This window comes from Oncorhynchus tshawytscha, linkage group LG13, assembly GCF_018296145.1.
Source record: "Oncorhynchus tshawytscha isolate Ot180627B linkage group LG13, Otsh_v2.0, whole genome shotgun sequence".
Classification (NCBI taxonomy): domain Eukaryota; kingdom Metazoa; phylum Chordata; class Actinopteri; order Salmoniformes; family Salmonidae; genus Oncorhynchus; species Oncorhynchus tshawytscha.
The window spans coordinates 30,717,343-30,739,644 of record NC_056441.1 but is presented as its reverse complement, the minus strand read 5'-3'; the positions used below and the strand labels follow the sequence as shown (position 1 = coordinate 30,739,644).

The following is a 22,302-nucleotide window of genomic DNA, read 5'->3' as shown; positions in this document are numbered from 1 at the left end:
CCAAACTACTGTGACGTCAATGCCGTGTCCTGGCAACCCATATCATGCAGCTCTAAATGTCATCTATGATTCAATTATAAGACCGGGACATCTATTCAGTCACCTCCTGTCTGTTACAGGGATGAAAACAGCCGATGGAGACATGGATGAACAAAACTAATGACCACATTATGTGAGAGGTTAGCTTAGTGTTTTCAGTTTAGTGAATGAGTCAGGTTAGTCTGTCAATGTGTCAGTGCACCGGTCCTCCTACCTGAGGCACTAACTTGAGGGCGACTTCTGCCGGACGAGTGACCCCCTCTTTGGGGATCCCGTTTTGTCCCAGGTGTCCCCGGTCCTCCCCCCTTGGCACAGACCAGCTGTCCTGAGTCCCTTTACTGCAGAACAGACTGGGGACATGAATACATGTTTCAATATTACACGCACACAAGTCCACTCTAAAAACAACACACGACTTTACGAATACAACTAACATGTAATATACCAAAGTTATCATTCATAATCTCACTCTGCCATGATTAATCATGGGTGATCAGGATATATCTAAAGTTTACCTGGCCTTAAAAATCCAATCTGAAAGTACAGTACTAGAAGCAAAGCAACACCTAGCGGGTCCCATCAGGTAGGGCCCCTACTTACCTGCGACGGTATCCAAACATGAGGAAGAGCACACAGAAGATGATGCAGGCCATGCTAATATGAATGCCAACCACGATACCGCCCATCGAGCCCTCGCCATCCTGTATACAGTTACACTGGTTCTCCCCACCTGCAACCAAGAACCACATGATGTGCACATCCATACACTCATTAGCCAGTACAATACACAGTAACATACAGAAAGACATATTAGATCATAAGGCAATGCCAAAAAAACGAACTAAGAGTCACTGAAAAATGCACTTGAAGCAAAAAGGACAGAAGATCACCAAAAAACGAATACTTGTCTAGAAAATATAGTTTATTATTCAATACTGACTTGACTCTAATATTATTTGGACGCTCACCACTGGTTTTGGCGTTGGTGCCCTCTTCTGTCAGTGACACCAGCCTCTTGGAGCAACCGCTCTCGCCGTTCCCGTTATAGGCCACTAGATTGACTTCATACACCGCGCCGGTTTCTGCAAGAACAAGTCATACGGTGACAGTATCACATTATAAATTCCCTTTGACAACTTTGAAGGTCATATTTTAAATGGAGAGATATTGGCCGAGTTTTATAGATTGCTTACTCGATAAAAGCAAAGCTATTGATTGGGCGATTGAAAGAGATTGAGGAGCATGTCATTTTTCACTTCTCTTGCCTGGACTGTTCCTTTCCCCTACTCCCTCCCTCCCCCCTAACTCACAACTGTCTTTCCTCTCAACTCTCTCACTCTGTCATCTCTAACTCGATACCGCCAACATCCTCCCATGTCTCCATCTTTTAATATCTCGATATAGATTTAGTTATTGCTACAATAGGAGAAAACTTAAGTTCTAAATGCAATGACACCAACCCATCCAGTCATTTTCCACTAGGTGTCTTTACATTTATTTTTACAAATACAGCAAAGCATGTAAGGGGGGAAAAACACTTTTAAAGAGCCTCCTTTCACATGTCTGCGCTACAGAGGGATATTAAGTTTCTCTTCCATGTTCATGGTAATTAACTTGATGTCACATAATCATTCAAATATGGGGTAATTGTTATTCTCTGCACCACTGCAACCTTTTAAAGCCAGCTCTGGCCTAAAGCTAGCCTTATTGGAAAATCAATGTCACATTTCTTACATCACATCTTTTTCCTGAATTTTCTGCAATTCAGTTAAGACAATGTGTTTTTTAAATTCTTTATTTTCACCTTTATTTAACCAGGTAGGCCAGTTGAGAACAAGTTCTCATTTACAACTGCGACCTGGCCAAGATAATGCAAAGCAGTTGCGAAAAACACAACAACACAGAGTTACACATGGGACAAACAAACGTCCAGTCAATAACACAATAGAAAAATGTATATACAGTGTGTGCAAATGATTAGGGAGGTAAGGCAATAGATAGACCATAGTGGCAAAATAATTACAATTTAGCATTAACACTGGAGTGATAGATGTGCAGATGATGATGTGCAAGTAGAAATACTGGTGTGCAAAGGAGCTGAAAAACAAAAACAAATATGGGGATGAGGTAGTTGGATGGGCTATTTACAGATGGCCTGTGTACAGCTGCAGAGATCAGTAAGCTGCTCTGACAGCTGATGCTTAAAGTTAGTGAGGGAGATATAAGTCTCCAACTTCAGTGATTTTTGCAATTCATTCAAGTCATTGGCAGCAGAGAACTGGAAGGAAAGGTGGCCAAAGAATGTGTTGGCTTTTGGGATGACCAGTGAAATATACCTGCTGGAGCGCGTGCTACGGGTGGGTGTTGCTATGGTGACCAGTGAGCTGAGATAAGGCGGAGCTTTACCTTGCAAAGACTTACAGATGACCTGGAGCCAGTGGGTTTGGCAACGAATATTTATCAAGGACCAGCCAACAAGAGCATACAGGTCGCAGTGGTGGGTAGTATATGGGGCTTTGGTGACAAAACGAATGGCATTGTGATAGACTGCATCCAATTTGCTGAGTAGAGTGTTGGAGGCTATTTTGTAAATGACATTGCCGAAGTCAAGGATCGGTAGGATAGTCAGTGTTACGAGGGTATGTTTGGCAGCATGAGTGAAGGAGGCTTTTGTCAAGATGTGGCCCTTTCTAGGTATAGATCGTGGCATCCCCTCTCTCTCTCTCGCTCTCCTACACCCAGGTTCTGTTATCTCAAGTCGTAAATTCCTGGAGGAGACTCTCTCCCACTGGCCATGCAGAAAGAGACACATAGAGAGAACAAAGTATTTCATATGGCGAACTCCTAAATCCACAAAATGGGGATTTGATACAAAAAGTCTACTTGTGAGAAGGTGGGAATGGTCCGTGGACACTTAAGGGACAGGTATGACAAGTGTGTTTAATTTGGTGACCTCAGAGAGGACAGGAAAACACTATATCTCTATATCTCTGAATATGTACATTTCTCAATTATGGGGTTTGCATCTAATTCTTATCTAATAAGAATCTAATACTTATTTTCCACCATATTTTGCAAATGAATTCATTAAAAATCCTGCAGTGTGATTTTCTGGATTCTTTTTTCTCCTTTTGTCTGTCATAGTTGAAGTGTACCTATGATGAAAATTACAGGCCTCTCTCATCTTTTTAAGTGGGAGAACTCGCACAATTGGTGGCTGACTAAATACTTTTTTGCCCCACTGTATCTATGAGGACATTTCTGAATGGTACTCTGGAGTATCCATTCTAACCATGAAATACTTTGATCTTCAGGGAAGCAGAAAGAGAGAGACTCGTATGTACTCTCCAACAGAAGGACTGATGATTCCAACAGAGATCATGATGACACACTGGGTGTAAATATATGTTGAATGCAATTATCCCCGAATGAGTGAGTTGTTTGTATATGCATTATGCATTTCTGTGATTATTTAGTTAGTAAATAAATGATTAAGACAATTGGTGTATGGATGATTCATAGTAAAGGCTGGGTACATGCAGATAACCAGCAATTTACGATATTTGGAATGAGACTAACGTGAGGTAAAGAATAATTAATTTATAAGAATTGATCAGATATTAAAATATCTGAAGAGTTATAGTAGGAAAGTTATAACTTTGTAATCTGAAGATTTTCCTTGGTGCCCAGACTTCCTAGTTAATTACATTTACATGATTAGTTTAATCACCTAATAATAATTACAGAGATTTGATTTGATAAAATAAGTCTTCACTTTAATTATGCCAAAGACACGACACTTTGCTGCAAAATAGGAAGCTGATTCTAGATTTAATTTTGGATTGGAGATGCTAATATGAGTCTGGAAAGAGAGTTTACAGTCTAGCCAGACACCTACGTATTTATAGTTGTCCACATATTCTAAGTCAGAACCGTCCAGAGTAGTGATGCTAGTCGGGCGGGTGGGTGCAGAGCATGCATTTAGTTTTACTAGCATTTAAGAGCAGTTGGAGGCCACAGAAGGAGAGTTGTATGGCATTGAAGCTTGTTTGGAAGTTTGTTTACACAGTGTCCAAAGAAGGGCCAGATGTATACAGAATGGTGTTGTCTGCGTAGAGGTGGATCAAAGAATCACCTGCAGCAAGAGCGACATCATTGATATTTACAGAGAAAATAGTCAGCCTGAGAATTGAACCCTGTGACACCCCCGTAGAGACTGCCAGAGGTCCGGAAAATAGGCACTCCGATTTGACACACTGAACTCTATCTGAGAAGTAGTTAGTGAACCAGACGAGGCAGTCATTTGAGAAACTGTTGAGGCTGTTGAGTCTGCCGATAAGAATGCAGTGATTGACAGAGTCGAAAGCCTTGGCCAGGTCGATGAAGACGGCTACACAGTACTCTCTCTTATCGATGGCGGTTATGATATCGTTTAGGATCTTGAGCGTGGCTGAGGTGCACCCGTGACCAGCTCAGTAACCGGATTGCATAGCGGAGAAGGTACGGTGGGATTCGAAATGGTCGATGATTATCGGGGATTTTATCGGTGCTGACAGTGTTTCCTAGCCTCAGTGCAGTGGGCAGCTGAGTGGAAGTGCTCTTATTCTCCATGGACTTTACAGTGTCCCAAAACTTTTTGGAATTAGTGTTGCAGGATGCAAATTTCTGTTTGAAAAAGCTAGACTTTGCTTTCCTAACTGACTGTGTATATTGGTTCCTGACTTCCCTGAAAAGTTGCATATCGCGGGGACTATTCAATGCTAGTGCAGTACACCACAGGATGTTTTTGTGCTGGTCAAGGGCAGTCAGGTCTGGGGTCAACCAAGGGCTATATTTGTTCTTAGTTCTATACTTTTTGATTGCTGAGATCCTGGTTGAAAACAGCAGAGGTGTATTTAGAGGGCAGGTTGGTTAGGATGATATCTATGAGGGTGCCCATGTTTATGGATTTAGGGTTGTACCTGGTAGGTTCCTTGATAATTTGTGTGAGATTGAGGGCATCTAGCTTTGATTGTAGGACGGCCGGGGTGTTAAGCATATCCCAGTTTAGGTCACCTAACAGTACGCACTCTGAAGATAGATGGGGGGCAATCAATTCACATGTGGTAGCAGTGCAGGAGTATAGGACTGGTTCATGGTCCACACATGAAAGCTTGGACCCCAAGGGGGTGGATAAAAAGACAGCTATTAGGGGAAAGCAATTACAATATCTGTATTTCACCAGGGGTAAATACAACTAATTTGAATTATAACTGGTAAAGTCTTTACAAATAATTTAAAATGTATATATTTTTGTTATCATTTAATATAATATTTTATAACATGAAATATAATAAATGTAATCTTAATCTGAATATAATATTATAATAACTTTATCAACAACAAAAAATTGGAACACCAATATCAAGTGGATTTTAAAGCCCTTGTCATGCTCATGTAATAAAGACTTTCAAACCCTCTAATTATTTGCCTGTTTTTTTTCTACGTTATTGCTTTTTCTAATAGCATAGGAGAGAGTACATATTTACCCCAGGTCTGTTTATTTGTTTTTCATTCCAAGTTAAGACATTCTGTTAAATGACTAAAATGTAAATGGTTTCCTGTATTTCTTTCCTCACTCTCTTATTATTTCAGCCTTGCATCATTATTATTACATTGACTAATGTGGTAGGAAAAGTGCACAAAATATTATAAAGGTACATATACATTACTATGTTAACGGATTCTTTCCAGTGTCTAAGAGACAAATAAAAACAAACTAATAATTCATAGTCTCTGTTGCTGGAGGTGATATGATTCTGTTCTTGCATAATTCATGCATACACATACTCACTCACTCACCAAGACGGGAGATGGTGTGGGCATTGACGTGGCAGGGGAACTGAACTGGCCCTTGGAAGTTGGTGTGCGGGACCCTGCGGTAGGTGAGCCTGAAGCCCTCTGCCTTGCCAGGCTTGCTGGGGAGCTCCCATAGCACCTGGACAGCAGTGGAGTTCACCACCTTGGTGAAGAAGGTAGGGGGAGTGGGCACTACAGGAGTAGAGATTAGGACATTGAATGTAAAAAACAATAACTTAATCAATGATTGGAAAGGACAGCAGAAAGATAGAAATAGTGTAGAGATGGTTAGAGAGGCAGTATGAAAGAGAAGGTGTATGAATTGAATACAATTGGAGAGAGAGTAAAAGAGGGACGAGGATGAAATTATGATAAAGCTCAAAAAGATAGTAAAACCGGGAGAATTAAACAAGGAAGTGTTTATCAGTGACGGAAGAAGAGTGAAATAGTATGAGTATTGACATAAGTGCCCAGACATGGAGAGAACAGAGGAGAAAAGGGTGATGCGAGATGTAAAAATGATGAAATGACATCAAAAGAGGGAAGAGGAGATAAACACCTTCATTCGATCACAGGTTGTAAATAACCAGGCAGGCTATCAGGCCGTAGAATCATTTTTAGCTACTGTATGTGGGGTAGAGTGAAGTAGCCACTAGACACTGATCCTAGGTTAGCGTTACATTTTACCCCCCATAATATAATATAATAGAATCAATTTATTTGGTTATATTTAATTATAACTTTTATAAATAAGACATGATTTATGCTTATAAATGTTTAGGAATGCTTATAAATGTGAGTAAATGTTTATAAATGTTAAATAAAAAAACACTCATTTATTAATAGCATATGTACACTATAAGTATAATAGTACACTATTCATACACAGTTTATAAATTGTTATTGTTGAAAGTAATTATAAAGTGTAACCCTTTATGTTGCACATGGGGAAATGGTTACAGTTAGGCTTTGGGGAAGCTGACATGCTGACCAGACTGCTCGCGCGCGTGCATGTTGATTTTGCCCACCCACACCAGACGCGATCAGGACACGCAGGATGAAATATCAAAACAAATTCTGAACAAACTATATTAATTTGGGGACAGGTTGAAGAGCATTAAACATCTATTCCATTCTAGCTAGCTTGCTGTTGCTAGCTAAGTTGTCCTGGGATATCAACATTGGATTGTTATTTTACCTGAATATCATGTTTTAGGTATGACCCAGGTGCAGACAGTGTTGAAGAAACTATAGTGTATTATTTAAAAAGGGGCAGGCAAAAGACAGCTCAAGGCAGGCAGGGGTGAATGATCCAGAGAGGGTGTAAGGCACCGGAACAGCAGGCTCAGGGTCAGGTCAGGCAGAGGTCGGTAATCCAGAGTAGAGGCAAAGGTACAGGACGGCAGGCAGGCTCAGGGCAGGCAGGAAAGGTCAAAACTGGGAACTAGAAAACAGGGACTATAGCAAAGACAGGAGCAAGGAAGCTGGCAGGTATGAACGAACAAAACGAACTGGCACAGACAGCCGGGTGGGCGATACCTGGAGATGGGCAGATGGGCGACACCTGGAGAGGTGTGAAGACATGCACAAGGACAGGTGAAACAGATCAGGGCGTGACACTTGAAATGCACAAGGTCCTCTACTCCGACAATTAATCCACAGATAAAAGGGTAAACCGAGTTCATTTGATGTAATCTCTCCTCCTTCAGGCTTCTTCTTCTTCTGAATTTATATGGCAGAAGGCAACCAACTTTATGGTGCATTACCACTACCAACTGGACTGGAGTGCGGTCCTCAGTTCATCTTTCAATCACCCACATGGGTATATGCTCCTAAAAACCAATGAGGACATTGCACGTTGGTATATGCTCCTAAAAACCAATGAGGATATGGCACATTGGTATATGCTCCTAAAAACCAATGAGGACATGGCACGTTGGTATATGCTCCTTAAAACCAATGACGAGATGGGTAAGGCAGGACTTGCAGCGCGTCGAGGTTCACAAATAGAACCAAGTTCCATTTTAGCGCCTGGCTACGCAAACTCTCGTTGACGCGCAACAGCAGTGTGAGTGCAATGATTGGATAAGATGTATGTGTAGATTTATTTTGCAACGCGAGCAGTGTGCATTTAAACTGATCATAACATTAACATGTTCCTGGTGACATACCGCCCCCTAGTGTTGTGGCCACCACAGTGCTGGACTGCTGGCTGGCGCCCAGTGGGGAGTAGGCCTTGAGGTAGATGGAGTAAGTGGTGGCTGGCTCCAGGTTGATAAAGTTGTGCTGGAAGGTGGTTTTACTGACTGCCTCCTGCAGCTCTCTGTTGTCCGGCTCTGGGGGGAACAACAAGCAGTATCATCATTAGTTGTTGTGGCAGAAGTAATATAAATTAGGGTTAAGTTCCATTGCAGCAGGCACACTCAGGCAAGTGCAACTAAAGTATTTGAAAGAAAACAAAGTGCTATCTCAATTGCTTAAAACTCTGTCCTTAGTAAACTCATCATTAGGCTGGCTTTCACCTGGCCAGTTCTTTTAGATCAGCACAATGAAGGACAGGAGGCTACGAGACGACAGATTTTTTGAGGCAATTAAGAAAGAGCTTTCTCTTAGCTCTGCTTTGAACGCTGATAGATTATCACACAGACTCTCACTCACCTCCGATCTTGCGGCTGTGGAGCACATAGCCGATGATGTCGTCGGTGATCTCGGCTGGCGGTTGGATCCAGGTGAGCTGCAGGGCCCTGGGGGAGAGGGCTGTGGCCGTGAGGCCCTGGGGGGAGTCGGGCAGATCCTTGGCCAGGGACACAGCCAGACGGGCGCTAGCCTGGTTGGTGCCTGCCATGTTCTCAGCGATGCACTGGTAGATGGCCTCGTCCTCCGAGGTGATGCGCGTCATGGCCAGGGTGCTGGATAAGGGAGATAAAAGATTAGATCTGTTTTTTGATTGTTTATTTGAGCTAGGACAGATTAAAATGTTGCTATATTGTGTAAACAACATAAAAATGGGTTGGTTGTTAGTATTCAAACAAATATTCAGATAAACAATGGAATTCTTTGTGATTAAAAACATAATCATTGATTCCCATCCTCTCTTGTTCAGTGTAAATACAGAGCTTCAGCCTACTCATCAGAGGGAGATTCCATCCACTATCCAAAAATGCCACCTTGTGGTGAAATATATGAACTGCTCTTCTGTAGGTCCACTTGGAAAATAATCTAGGGGAAGTGCTGATTTTGCAGATTTAGCGTATATTTCGACGAATATTTTACTTGCATTTTGGTATGTTTGTTTTACCTACTTAAGTTGAATGCACTGACTATAGGCCTAAGTTGCTATAGATAAGACTTAGTGTCTGCTTAAATGTAAACCCAGCTGTGTATTCATTACCGTTTACCAAACGGAAGCAAAGAGAGCAAAACAAGAGTTTCCATTGGACAAATTCTGGTAGGTCCCTCCCCGTTTCATTCCGTTTAAGACATGTTTTAAAACCGAATCGGCGGAATGAATTACACCCCTGGTGTACAGTACCTGTTGTTGTTGGTGAGCTTGACGTTGTCGCTGGGCATCAGGATCTTGCCATTCTTCAGCCAGATGAGGTGAGGCTCAGGGACCCCCTGGGCCACACAGGTGAATACAGCACTGCCCCCCGCTGGTTTCGAGACAGACTGCGGCCACTGCATGAACTCAGGGGGAGCTGGTGGGGAGAGTGTATTGTGTATATAAGTGATTAATCCTTGTATCACTGTGGGGGAAATTCAATCTACAATTGCATTCGCTTGTGATACTATATAACTGCATGAAAGTAAAATATAGGCTTAGTACTTTCAAAAAGTCAAGAGGGGAAGTGGCTGAGATGAGGAGAATGGAAGGAGGACAATATGAGAGGATAGGAGAAGAGAGGAAAGTAAGCAGGCTAGTGATAAGTGGGGGGATAAAAAAGGTTGTTTCGGGAAAAAATTGAAAGGCAGAAGAACAGTTGTATAGAAAAGGAGGATGAATGAAAGAGGAGGATGCCAGAAGAAAGATGTTGAGGGTAAACAGAGAGAGAGAGGAGAAAGGCATTGATTAGAATGACAAGGCCTTTTTGGGGAGAGCATTGAATTCTACGCGCTGTCATTCTTATAATGAACTATAGAGGTTAGCTATACTATCATATAAAGGTGGTTATGACCATTGCAGTCCTAATATTAAGGACTTTCAGAAGGGAATTTGATTTCACCATATCTCTAGACCATATAGTTTTATACAGTTTTCTCTGACCTGATAGAAACATAGCTCTCAAATCCAAAATGCACAGTAGGACCCTGAGTTTGTCCTGACCATGTGACCTGACCAGGAAACACTTTGTCCATAGTTATAGTAGCCTATAGCATGCTGCCCACATTACAAATAGCTCAATGTTAACAAATGCAGGTGTATCAATACATACAAACATCCCTACATCTACCCCAACAGATCTATACAAACATTCCTCTCCTCTTCCTGGAGCTTGAACTTAACATAGGGAGAGACTTCCAGAGGACAGCCTAATATTACCCTAACCCCCACTTCTCTATCCCCTTCTGACTCTTCCAGGCTCTCCGGTGTCCCCAGGACATATGCGGGTTTCACGGTCCTGCCTGACACCAAGTTCAATAGCACACAATGGGACATGCATATATGTAGAGACCCCCAGCCCTAGCCCCTCTTGCCCCCTAAGCATCTCATTGATTTATTGACACTGACACCCCCTGAGCCCCTGCTCTCTCCCCTCCCTGGCTGAGGCCCAGAGAAACTGGGCCTGGGAAGAGAGATAAACAGGGTCTAAGGGAGAGGTAGTGTGAGAGCAGAGAGAGCGAGAGAGAGAGCGGACACACACACACACAATGCAAATAGTCCGGGTAGTCCGAGAAGCCTTTTTGTCCTAGACTTGGCTCTCCGGTACCACTAGCCATGCGGTAGTAGAGAGAACAGTCTATGACTGGAGTGGCTGGGGTCTTTGACAATTTTTAGGGCCTTCCTCTGACACCGCCTGGTGTAGAGGTCCTGGATGGCAGGCAGCTTAGTTTAGTGATGTACTGGGCTGTACCCACTACCCTCTGTAGTGCCTTGCGGTCGGAGGCCAAGCAATTGCCGTACCAGGCAGTGATGCAACCAGTCAGGATGGTCTTGAAGTTGCAGCTGTAGAACCTTTTGAGCATCTCAGGACCCATGCCAAATCTTTTTAGTTTCCTGAGGGGGAATAGGCTTTGTTGTGCCCTCTTCACAACCGTCTTGGTGTGTTTGGACCATTCTAGTTTGTTGTTGATGTGGACACCAAGGAACTTGAAGCTCTCAACCTGCTCCACTTTAGCCCCGTCGATGAGAATGGGGGCGTGCTCGGTCCTCCTTTTCCTGTAGTCCACAATCATCTCCTTAGTCTTGGTTACGTTGAGGGATAGGTTGTTAATCTGGCACAACCCGGCCAGGTCTCTGACCCCCTCTCTATAGGCTGTCTTGTCGTTGTCGGTGATCAGGCCTACCACTGTTGTGTCGTCTGCAAACTTAATGATGGTGTTGGAGTCGTGCCTGGCCATGCAGTCATGGGTGAACAGGGAGTACAGGAGGGGACTGAGCACACACCCCTGGGGGGCTCCACTGTTGAGGATCAGCGTGGCAGATGTGTTGCTACCTACCCTCATCATCTGGGGGCGGCCCGTCTCGAAGTCCAGGATCCAGTTGCAGAGGGAGGTGTTTAATCCCAGGATCCTTAGCTTAGTGATGAGCTTTGAGGGTACTATGGTGTTGAACACTGAGCTGTAGTTAATGAATAGCATTCTCACATAAGTGTTCCTTTTGTCCAGGTGGGAAAGGGCAGTGTGGAGTGCAATAGAGATTGCATCATCTGTGGATCTGTAAATTGGAGTGGGTCTAGGGTTTCTGGGATAATGGTGTTGATGTGAGCCATTACCAGCCTTTCAAAGCACTTCATGGCTACGGATGTGAGTGCTACGGGTCTGTAGTCATTTAGGCAGGTTGCCTTAGTGTTCTTGGGCACAGGGACTATGGTGGTCTGCTTGAAAAATGTTGGTATTACAGACTCAATCAGGGACATGTTGAAAATGTCAGTGAAGACACCTGCCAGTTGATCAGCACAATCTGATTGTCACTTCAGCCAGTCTCTAACTGCTTGGTTTAGTATGTCATTGTAGCTTTTAGGTTAATGGCCTTCAATATGTCTACACTATGTTTTTCCATTGTATTTCTCACCAATTTCTCACGGAGCCCTAATGGATGATGTACAACAACTTGAAATTGAGAGTGGCTAGATCATATCACTAGCCTGATGACCTATAATTTAATAATTGCTGTCGATAGCGTATACTGCTTTCATACACCCAAACTGTTGTTGTTCTGCGAATAAATTGCATTTGTGTTTAGGGTTAGGATAGATGATGACGACAGGGGGGGACTGTTGAGGGATAACTATTGAGCCAATTGTTGGACTGAATGGAAGGGGCGACTGGAATGGACGTCTGAAGCACAAGGGGGTGTTTTGTGTGTTTGTCACGTGTGTGTGGGGGGGGTTTATTACATGCTCGCTTCAACAATGGAGGTGGAGCCAAGCAGAGCTGAACAAAAATGCATCAGTCTGCCCAATTATAATGACCCCGGTCAAGGTTGAGTGGCTATCCTATGTTCAGGATATATCTCTTTTGGGTCTAGGGTCCCTGAGCCCTCACTTTGCTCCGTCGCCACAGAATCAAACCGTGTTCATGAAATCAATCACATTTATCTGTGATGTGTCTACACTGAACACAGAGCTCATAACCTAGGGATACTGGTCAGTTGTCAGGACTAGTTCAAACACGGACTCAAATCGAACTAAGTGCATACATACATCACATCTACCCAATTTACTTATATATCCTACACCCAGACTGTTGTTTGTGTTCAGTAGTTTTTACTGTAATTTGGTCAATAGTTATTGCTGTAATTTTGTCAGTAGTTTTTACTGTAATTTGGTCAGTAGTTATTTCTATCATTTGGTCAGTAGTTATTACTGTCATTTGGTCAGTAGTTATATCCCACTTGTAAGGGCAAGAATGAGGAGAATGAGTGTTAAGAGACAAACCACATTACATTTATAGCAACATAATTCATTATGCAATTACGCACAGCTAGAGGGTACGCTACAAACACTAAACATCCTTTCAGTTTGGTTCAGTCTATTTCAGAGTCTATTTTAACCTAATTCCAGGGCTCCAGGCCCTCCGGGGGGGGCTTTATGTCTTTTGTGGTAGGAATACATTTTGAAACATATCACTTATGTTACGTTGTTCCTAGTTATAGTTTCATAGATCGTGTGACTAAGAGCTATATAAATATCCATATATGGCTTGGATATGACCCTCATCTGTGTAGTATATTTATCAAAAGGTAACTGATCTATTTCTAACAACTGATTTTGTCAATGGAGTTTGTTTCATGCTGAAACAGGAGAGGGCCTTCCTCAAACTGTTGCCACAAAGTTGGAAGCAGAGAATAGTCTAGAATGTCATGTATGTTTTAGTGTTAAGACTTCCCATCACTGGAACTGAGTGGCCTAGCCCGAACCATGAAAAACAGCCCCAGACCATTATTCCTCATCCACCAAACTTTACAGTTGCCATTATGCATTGTGGCAGGTAGCATTCTCCTGGCATCCACCAAACCCAGATCATCCATCCATCGGACGGACCGATGGTGAAGCATGATTCATCACTCCAGAGAACACGTTTCCACTGCTCCAGAGTCCAATGGCAGCGAGCTTTACACCACTCCAGCCGACGCTTGGCATTGCACATTGTGATCTTAGACTTGTGTGCAGATGCACGGCCATGGAAACCTATTTCATGAAGCTCCAGACGAACTGTTCTTGTGCTGACGTTGCTTCCAGAGATAGTTTGGAACTCAGTAGTGAGTGTTGCAACCGAGGACAGATGATTTTTACACGCTACGTGCTTCAGCACTCCGCAGTCCCGTTCTGTGAGCTTGTGTGGCCTTCCACTTCGCGGATGAGCCGTTGTGGCTCCTAGACATTTCCACTTCACAATAACAGTACTTACAGTTGACCGGGGAAGCTCTAGCAGGGCAGAAATTTGATGAACTGACTTGTTGGAAAGGTGGCATCCTATGACAGTGCCACATTGAAAGTCACTGAGCTCTTCAGTAAGGCCATTCTCCTGCCGATGTTTGTCTGTGGAGATTGCATGGCTGTGTGCTCGATTTTCTACACCTGCCAGCAACGGGTGTGGCTGAAATAGCCGAATCCGCTAATTTGAAGAGGTGTCCATACTTTTGTCTATATAGCATATGTTCTACTCTCTGACATATATGCTGTTTGGTTCTGACACTCATATCTAATGTGAAAAAGACTCTCTCAGTAACCCGGCAGCTGTGGGATCTGCATTTTAAAGCCTTTCAACGATTCCAACCATCTCCACATTTTTTAAAAGAAAATGTTCTACCCCAAAGAAGGCAATGGATGAGGGGGATGATTTAACCGGCCCTCCATTCAGAGAAAGCAGTCATCACATAATGCCCTGCACCCTTTGTGTCCCCCCTCCCTCGGTGTCCCCTGAACTCTGCCCCAACCGCCTGACATCCAGCTGTGACGAGAACAACTGTCCCCCCTCCCCACTCACCCAAAAACCGTAGTAACGAATGACAGGGTATGGGGACTGGTCACCCTCCTCTCTCTTTGGGGGACACATCAATCTTACCCTCCTCCACATCAAAAACCACCCCCTTCTGTCTCTCCTTCCATATCTGTCCTGACCGGTACGGTGTTCCGCCCTCTCTCTATTCCCCGACTCCAACCATTTTCCTAGGACAGGGTCAGGGGTAAGGGGTCAGAGTTTAAAGGTGAGAGGTGATCCTTTACTCCCCCTTCCCCACACACAATGACCGTCTGCACATCCTGACCCTTATTTTTTTCTCACTTGTTCTTTCTCTCCTCTCTCCCATTGTCCAAATCTCTGGCCTTGCATCTGTCCTGTCCTATCCTGGCTGTCCCCCTGTCCCGTCATATCATGACTATGACCGGAATGTTTAAGAGCAGAAGGGACAGGGAAACAGACAGTCTGTCAAGAGGACAGAGTGTGTGAAATAGCAGACCTCTATGGCCTCCAATAACCTCCTTTACACAGTGCATATATCTAAAGGTCTCCAACTGCAAAGTAGGACTTTGAACTTGAGTGGTGTCTCACATATTAATAGCATCATATCTCAAAGTATTTCATATTATTCTATATGATCAGACTTGCCTTATTGGCAGGAATAGGGAACATGTGAGAGCTAAAAATAGGTGAAGTAATTAGTCTCATGGCCATTGCTATTCTATATGATTTGTGCCTAACCAATACCTTTGTATTGTTATTATTGGATGCAACATGGCAAATTTAAGTCCATACTATGGTGGTGGATTGTAGCCACTTTTTGAGAACAGTATCATAGACACCTTTTGAGAACAGTATCATAGACACCTTTTGAGAACAGTATCATAGACAACTTTTGAAAACAGTATCAAGTATCAGCAAATATTAAGCGGACATTCTAGCTGAATATACCTCCAGTATTACATTTTAAAAGGGAATTGGGGGATTTTAGGTCACTTTGGGCCTGTATTTGACATTGACAATGTCCATGAACCAATAATTTCACCCATGTCATGTGACCGCCATCCTAAAAAGCTCTTTGTTCTTTTTTCTTTAACAAATAGAGCGAAATCAATAAATGTATGAATACATTAAAGACCACGTCCTCCATGGCCAATCCACTTGTGAAAGACTGATAGGGAGAACTATTGATTGACCAGGTCAAAGAGGCTGACACAACATGGATCAGGAGAGCCTTAACAGCTGGGTGCAAAGTAGAGTAATTTAAATGGATTATAGGGGTGAAGGGATATATGGAGATCTAGTTTACTTTATAGGTCATATTTTTCTAGCTAGGTATAAGGTAACATTTTGTTTTGGTATTAGGTAACATGTTGGTAGCTAGGTATTGTAACAGTTTGCTAGCCGCTAGCTATTGTAACTAAGTAGGCAAAACTTGTCCAAACCAGAACGCCCATAGGGGCAGGAGCATGAGGCAGCTTTATGTACAAGTACACCCACTGGACAGGATGCTAATCTATCGCAGGTATGGTAACTAGGTATTGTAATAAGTACTTCATAACAGCTAGATTTGGCTAGTTCATTAAGGAAAAGATATTGATTGACTTTGAAAGTGCAAATGCAATGTTAAGACATCAACATCAATATATTGCACATCAGTTACATATTCTGTGCCGATTATCTCTTCTAGAGAGGCAGGAGAGCAAACATGATTACATTCTAATATAAACCTATCAGAGGGGTTGGGTTAAATGCGGAAGACACATTTCAGTTGAATGCATTCAGTTGTATAACTGACTAGATATCCCCCTTTCCCTTTCCATAGTTGTTTACGGTAGGGCAATTTGTTTCCTATTATGCTGTTGGTCTCTCACATTGACCAGAGGTGTTGTGACCCTTGTGTGGTCCTCAGTATAATGAGAAACACTTAGGATAGCCAATTAAAATGGGGGTAATGACAGTTAGAAATATGAGGAGGGTGAACGTATGGACAGTTGCTGGGTGATGGATGGGCCTTGTCACTGAGGTAGTGACAGCAGTGGACACACACACAAAGTCCAGCTGGAGATTGGCGTCAATGCTTAATTACAAGTGGGAGCACGGGGTCTCTATCACGCCAATAGTGTCACCAAAAAAAACAACCAACTCCCATCCCCACCTCACCTCCCCCCCTTCAAAGCTCTAAGGGGGGCAAAGGTGAGGTGAGAGGGTGGAGCTTGGGTATCAACTCCTCTCTCAGAAACCTACCCCTTTACCTTCAATTCCCTGGCAGAAGTCATGGCCAAATTCACTACAGCCAGTCCCAAAAGCCCAAAGCCTACACCCACACACCCTCACCCCACCTTCCGGACATGAACCCCCCTCCCCCTTCCTGCGATCTTGTGTATCCCTCAGTGTCATGGTCAGTTGTCATGATCATTGGCTAAGGCTCACTATGATATGGAAAGCCATTCTTGGAGGATATAATTTACTGTTTAATAAATTCCTAATGAATTATTGAAACTTTACTTTGATTCAGCCTTCAGGCTGTGCCTTTTAGTGAGGTGAGGCAGGTACAGTATTACCATTTTCAGACTCTTGTGTTGACCTAAACCGTACTCTGATGGCTCAGATATTTTCTTTTCACATCACTGTGCCAGCAACATTGGTGGATGCTAAACCAGGCCAGCTCTGTACAGCTTGGCTCAACTTACTTCTGCACAGTAGTCGGAAAAGGGTATAAATGTTTGGAGGGAGCTCACCTTGAACCACCAGTCTTCCCAGTGCGGTACGCCTCATCCTGGTCCCGGGGCGGTTGGCGGCGCACACGTATACCCCCGAGTGCTCCAGCGACACGTCCGAGATCATCAGGTTTCCAGTGCCCAACACCTGGATGCCCTCCACCCCGATGGAGCGCCCATCTGGAGAGAGCACACACACACACACAAAGGAATAAGACAGGCCAACATAGTACAAAAAACACAGGGTTCATACAATCAAAATCAAGTTTGTTTAGCAACAAAATCGACGCATGCACAACTATGGGGCAAAACGGGTTTGGCTTAGATTGTTGACAAGAACTATACTATATTCCATCTCCAATGTTTATTGAAAACATAAATACATTTGCACAATGAGCACTTGTCTCTCAAGTACATTGTTACAGCGGTTGGTTAGCTTGCTAGCAATCTTTTGTCATGTCAGCATAGACGTGACATCAGTCAAAAGACCTTAAAACAAGGCATGGTATCAAGAATGAGAAGAAACTAACTGAAACAAGCCATTGCAATTCCACACATGACAGCTTCTTGTCATTGTCGTTAGCTATCTGGCCATACAGATTCGCAAAAACAATGGCCTTCTGTTCCATTGAAGCATGTGCATCGTTTTCGTGACGTTCTCAGCTAACCCATCTACAGAGCAACATAGTGCAGAATAGCTGACACAGAGATCAAATCATTGTTGAGCTGCTAGCATTAACTCATCTGAGTATCGTAGAAATTAAGGCCATTGTACGCCATTCTGATTGCATGAGAACAGTCGTTACCCAGCCTGCTCCAAGACACGATGGGCCGGGGATTCCCTGTAGCGATGCACTCCAAAATGGCTGTCTGGTGGACAGTGATGGTCAGGTTCTGGGGCCCAGAGAGGATAACTGGCTCCTTGTAGATCCTGGAAGCCCCACCTGTAGAGAAAGGAAAAGGACACAAACAAAGAGAGATAAGACACTACCGTAAGACCGTTTCTTCAGCTGAGTAAGACCATGTTCATACTTTGGCTTAAGCCTATAGGACTTTTAACACGATTTGTGTGATTAGCATAGACATGGTCAGTTTAGTATTATTTAGAGAGTGTCCCAAACAACTTAAATCATAGATTAAAAAGCAACATGAACAAACCCATTGGAACACTATTGCCAGGTCCCTCTAATTATATGATCTGTATTGTAAGGGCTGGTTTCCCAGACACAGATTAAGCCTAGTCCTGGAATAAGATGCACTGTCAATGGAGAGTCGCCATTGAGCAGTGGGGTTGTTCCCACTCACCGGTCACATTGAGCACAGCCTCGTGGCTGAAGCGTGTGTTGGCGATGTTGGAGGCCACACAACGGTACACCCCGGCGTCGATCCGCCTCACACCAGTCACCTGGAGGACACCCATGGGCAGGAGAGTGTACCTAGACAAGTGAGGGGGAGGAGTTGAAAGAGGTGTTAGTGCCCACATGCAGTAGATGTGACATAGTTATTCTGAGAATTTAAATGTTAGGCATTTTGAAAAAGTAGTTATCTGCAGCAAGGTAGCTACATCACTAATATGGCAAACTCTCTTGCAGGGTGATGGCAAGTGCCAAGTTCATTAGCAATCATCCAACAATAACCCATTTTTTTTAGGTGTGCGTGAGTGAGTGTATAGGCCTATATATTAGTATGATGATACCTGTTGTCGGTGGTACTGAGTGGGTTTCTGTCCCTCTCCCAGGTGATGTTGGCCTCAGGCACACTGTTGACCTGGCACTTGAAGCGAGCCACGCCGCCATCGTCCACTGACATGGACTCTGGGTGGGTATGGAACTTAGGGAGAACTAAGGAAGAAAGAACAACAAAATATATATCCCCATTTAACATTCATTGACCCAGGTTAGTCTCATTGAGATAACATCTCTATTTTGCAAGAGGAGACCTGGTCCAAGATAAGCAGCAGAGTCAACAATATTATACAAAAATATAAACATTAAGAACACCTCCCCCCCACTTTTGCTCTGAGAACTGCCTCAATTTGTCAGGGCATGGATACTACAAAGTGTCAAAAGATTTCCACAGGCTCCAATGCTTCCCACAGTTGTGTCAAGTTGGATTGATGTCCTTTTGGTGGTGGACCATTCTTGATACACACGGGAAACTGTTAAGCGTAAAAAACCCAGCAGCGTTGCGGTGTGTTTATCTTAAATCTTGTCTGAACACTATGTTTTGTGTGTGTGTGTTTTGTGTATGTCCACGTGTCAGTAGACTTAGTGGGGTGTACCATTCATCACCCACAGTGACTCAAATAAACAAAAGCGATGAAAGAGTCTGAGGTGGTCTCAAGTTGCCAGGTATGCAACTAAGGTGCTCTCAGCATGGAGCATCATTTATAACAGAGTCTATAGAGTCCGAGGGGGTCTTGGGTTGCCAGGTATGCGACAAAGGTGTTTGCAGTATGGAGCAGCATTAAGAACAGACTCTTGCCTGTTTTGACAGAGGGGACTACATTTAGTGATCTCCTATAGATAGGACAAAAGCCATGCTTTGACCTCTCCACAGTTTTTATGACTTCTGTAGCCTTACCCTGGTAACATTCGCTGCTGGTTCTCTCTAAGTCACATTCAGAAGGGAATATTATTGACTAATCATGTGTTTGTGTAGCCAGGCTACACATTGAACATATTACTAATTCTAAAGCCTCGTTCACATTACCCATAAGCACTCTGTTACGTTGCGCCGGATGTCGTGCATTTCAATGGGGACGTCCACAACAGAGTGGGATTGCAAAGTAACTAAACAAAACATCTATTATTTCCTGAAACAATATATTTATCCTGCCATGAATGAAAAGGTCATATTTTGCAATCTCCCAAAATAAATATCTAACGAGAGGGCTCTCCACCATCTTGCGCTACACTTGTTCGTTCAGTAGTGGGGCAAGACTCCGTCAAGATGACGTATGGAGTAATGTGATTATTCAAGGCTACTCTAAAACTATGTTTGATGTACTGGGCAATAATGTACATGTATTATGTAACTCTTATATTTTTCCCTTGACTGAAAATGAAAGCGTATTTTTGTTATTTGTAAAACTGCGCCTCGGCCATAAGTCAAGATGTGTAATCTTTGTATTGATATAGTCTTTAAAATTTGTTATTTAGCTACTGTATTAGCACCAGTAGTGGTTGGCAGGTGGAGAACAACGATCCCAGCAAGTGCAAATTAACTATTTCCCTTAATACTCACCACTATGCTATCTTGTGTTGTGTATAGATAGATAGGTGAAGTGTTTTCTGTGTATTGTATGTGCGTTGAGTGTTGGACATCCCCTCTACATAAGTAACTGTTATGTTGGCGACTGGTACAAATTACACTAGGTGAAACGGTATGTAAGGGAGGGGAACTCACATGCAAGCTGAACCCGGGCCTTGCGGCTGACCAGCATGCCAAAGCGGTTCTGGGCGGCGCAGTCGTACTCTCCAACGTCCGTCTCACTTCCGCCTCTCTCTAGTCGTTTCTGGAAGCTCTGAATGAAGAGGGTCCCGTTGGGCAGCACCTGTACCCGCTCCTCCACAACCACGGGTACCCCGTTCCTGCGCCACGTGATCGAGATGGTACCCTCGCCCTCCACCCGGCAGTCCAGCATCAGCGGTCGATCCCGCACAGCGATGACGTCGCTGGGCTCCAATAGGAATGCCAGCTCCTTGGCACCACATACATCTAGAAAAGGGGGGAAGAAGATCATTGGCAATAAGGGTTGAGAACATCAGTGTTGATTCATTTTGTAGACCAGTACAGCAGGGAGAAATGGTGTCATGTAGTCCAGGATGATGACGATAATACTGTGTTTATTATTGTGAACACTGGTGATGCAATTGTATGTGTTTATCTAATCACCTACTATAAGTGCATTCCCAAAGGAACTCAATGTTGGCTATGTAGTTTACCCATAAAGTACCTTTCAACCCAATCCCTATAAGACGAGGTAAGGGTGACAGACCAGTAAGGGAGTTTAATAATTGCACCTTATGGGACAATCTAGTAAACAAAAAAATGTGTAAACTTATAAACTACACCTCACAGCACTTTGTACTGGGGCACTGAGCATGTCATGGCTGGAGCCTTGCCTGTCTCTAATCCATTCATACACCAAGTTTCCTGTCCTATGCCCTCTGTATCTGTGTTTACAAGCAAAGACGTAGACACAACAACACAGAAGGGGACCAGAATGGAGACGGAGTGTCAAATGCAGTTTTTTCCAATCCCAAAAACTGCATTTGACACTCTACACCGGCCAACTGATTGATGGCTGTGTTAGTTCTGCGTCCACAAGACTTTTACCGACACCGGCCACAATAATAGGGCCAAATGCCGTGGAGTCATTGAGCCAAAGAGGGTAGGAACAATGGCCGAGACGGAGGCAGAAGACTAGCAAGGGTTAGTGGGGTCAAGTTAGGAGAACTTCTATTAAACCAGGCGCAGACTGGCGTCAATGGCGCAGTGACGACACTCATACTTGTTCTTACCCCACCTCCCCACAACCCCTAGAAATTCTCATCACCATAAACCAACACACCCCTCTATGGGGGCCATCTGCCCCTCTAATCCCCCCCCGCATCCCTGCATCCCTTTCACCAAGGCTCCAGGGTGACTTTCCCATGCCACTGAATCACCCCATTCCCCTCTCGAAGTTGACCCCGCTGACACGGCAAGTCTTCCCCATTTTCTTCATCTTTTTGTGGGCAAACAGACTCAAAAACCCCTGCCCCACCTTGACCCCTCGAGATGGCCGCTCCCTTTCTCCCAGCTGTTGAGGTGGGGAGGTAAAAGGGAGTGAGAAAGTGACACAAAGCCCCAATGCTCTTGAACTTGCATGATGAGATGCACCATCAAGTTAATGGAGAACTTGTGCATCCATTTATGAAAACTATAGTGAACCCCCCTTCTTCTCATCTACAGAGCCGTCCCCTCCTCCCTCTGACCCCCACCACAATCACATCACACCTTCACACCCTTCCATTCAGCACCTGGCAAAGCTGTGGTCTCACATCCATGACTTTTGCCCTTGACTTTAATTGTAACA

At 43.8% G+C, this 22,302-nt stretch overlaps 1 protein-coding gene across 1 annotated transcript; it reads right to left on the bottom strand.

Annotated features, from left to right (window-relative positions):
* Window positions 1–635: 635 nt before the first annotated feature.
* On the bottom strand, window positions 636–22,273 carry LOC112266006 (immunoglobulin superfamily DCC subclass member 3-like). The gene is made up of 14 exons (XM_024443509.1): window positions 22,268–22,273; window positions 21,893–22,026; window positions 21,306–21,397; window positions 20,628–20,939; window positions 18,916–19,060; window positions 18,525–18,655; window positions 18,026–18,163; window positions 17,241–17,399; window positions 9,410–9,575; window positions 8,536–8,786; window positions 8,049–8,213; window positions 5,881–6,069; window positions 1,011–1,121; window positions 636–769 (listed from the first exon to the last, which is right to left on the bottom strand). The coding sequence occupies exons 1-14, from the start codon at window positions 22,271–22,273 to the stop codon at window positions 636–638; spliced, it is 2,133 nt and encodes a 710-aa protein (XP_024299277.1).
* Window positions 22,274–22,302: the final 29 nt, after the last annotated feature.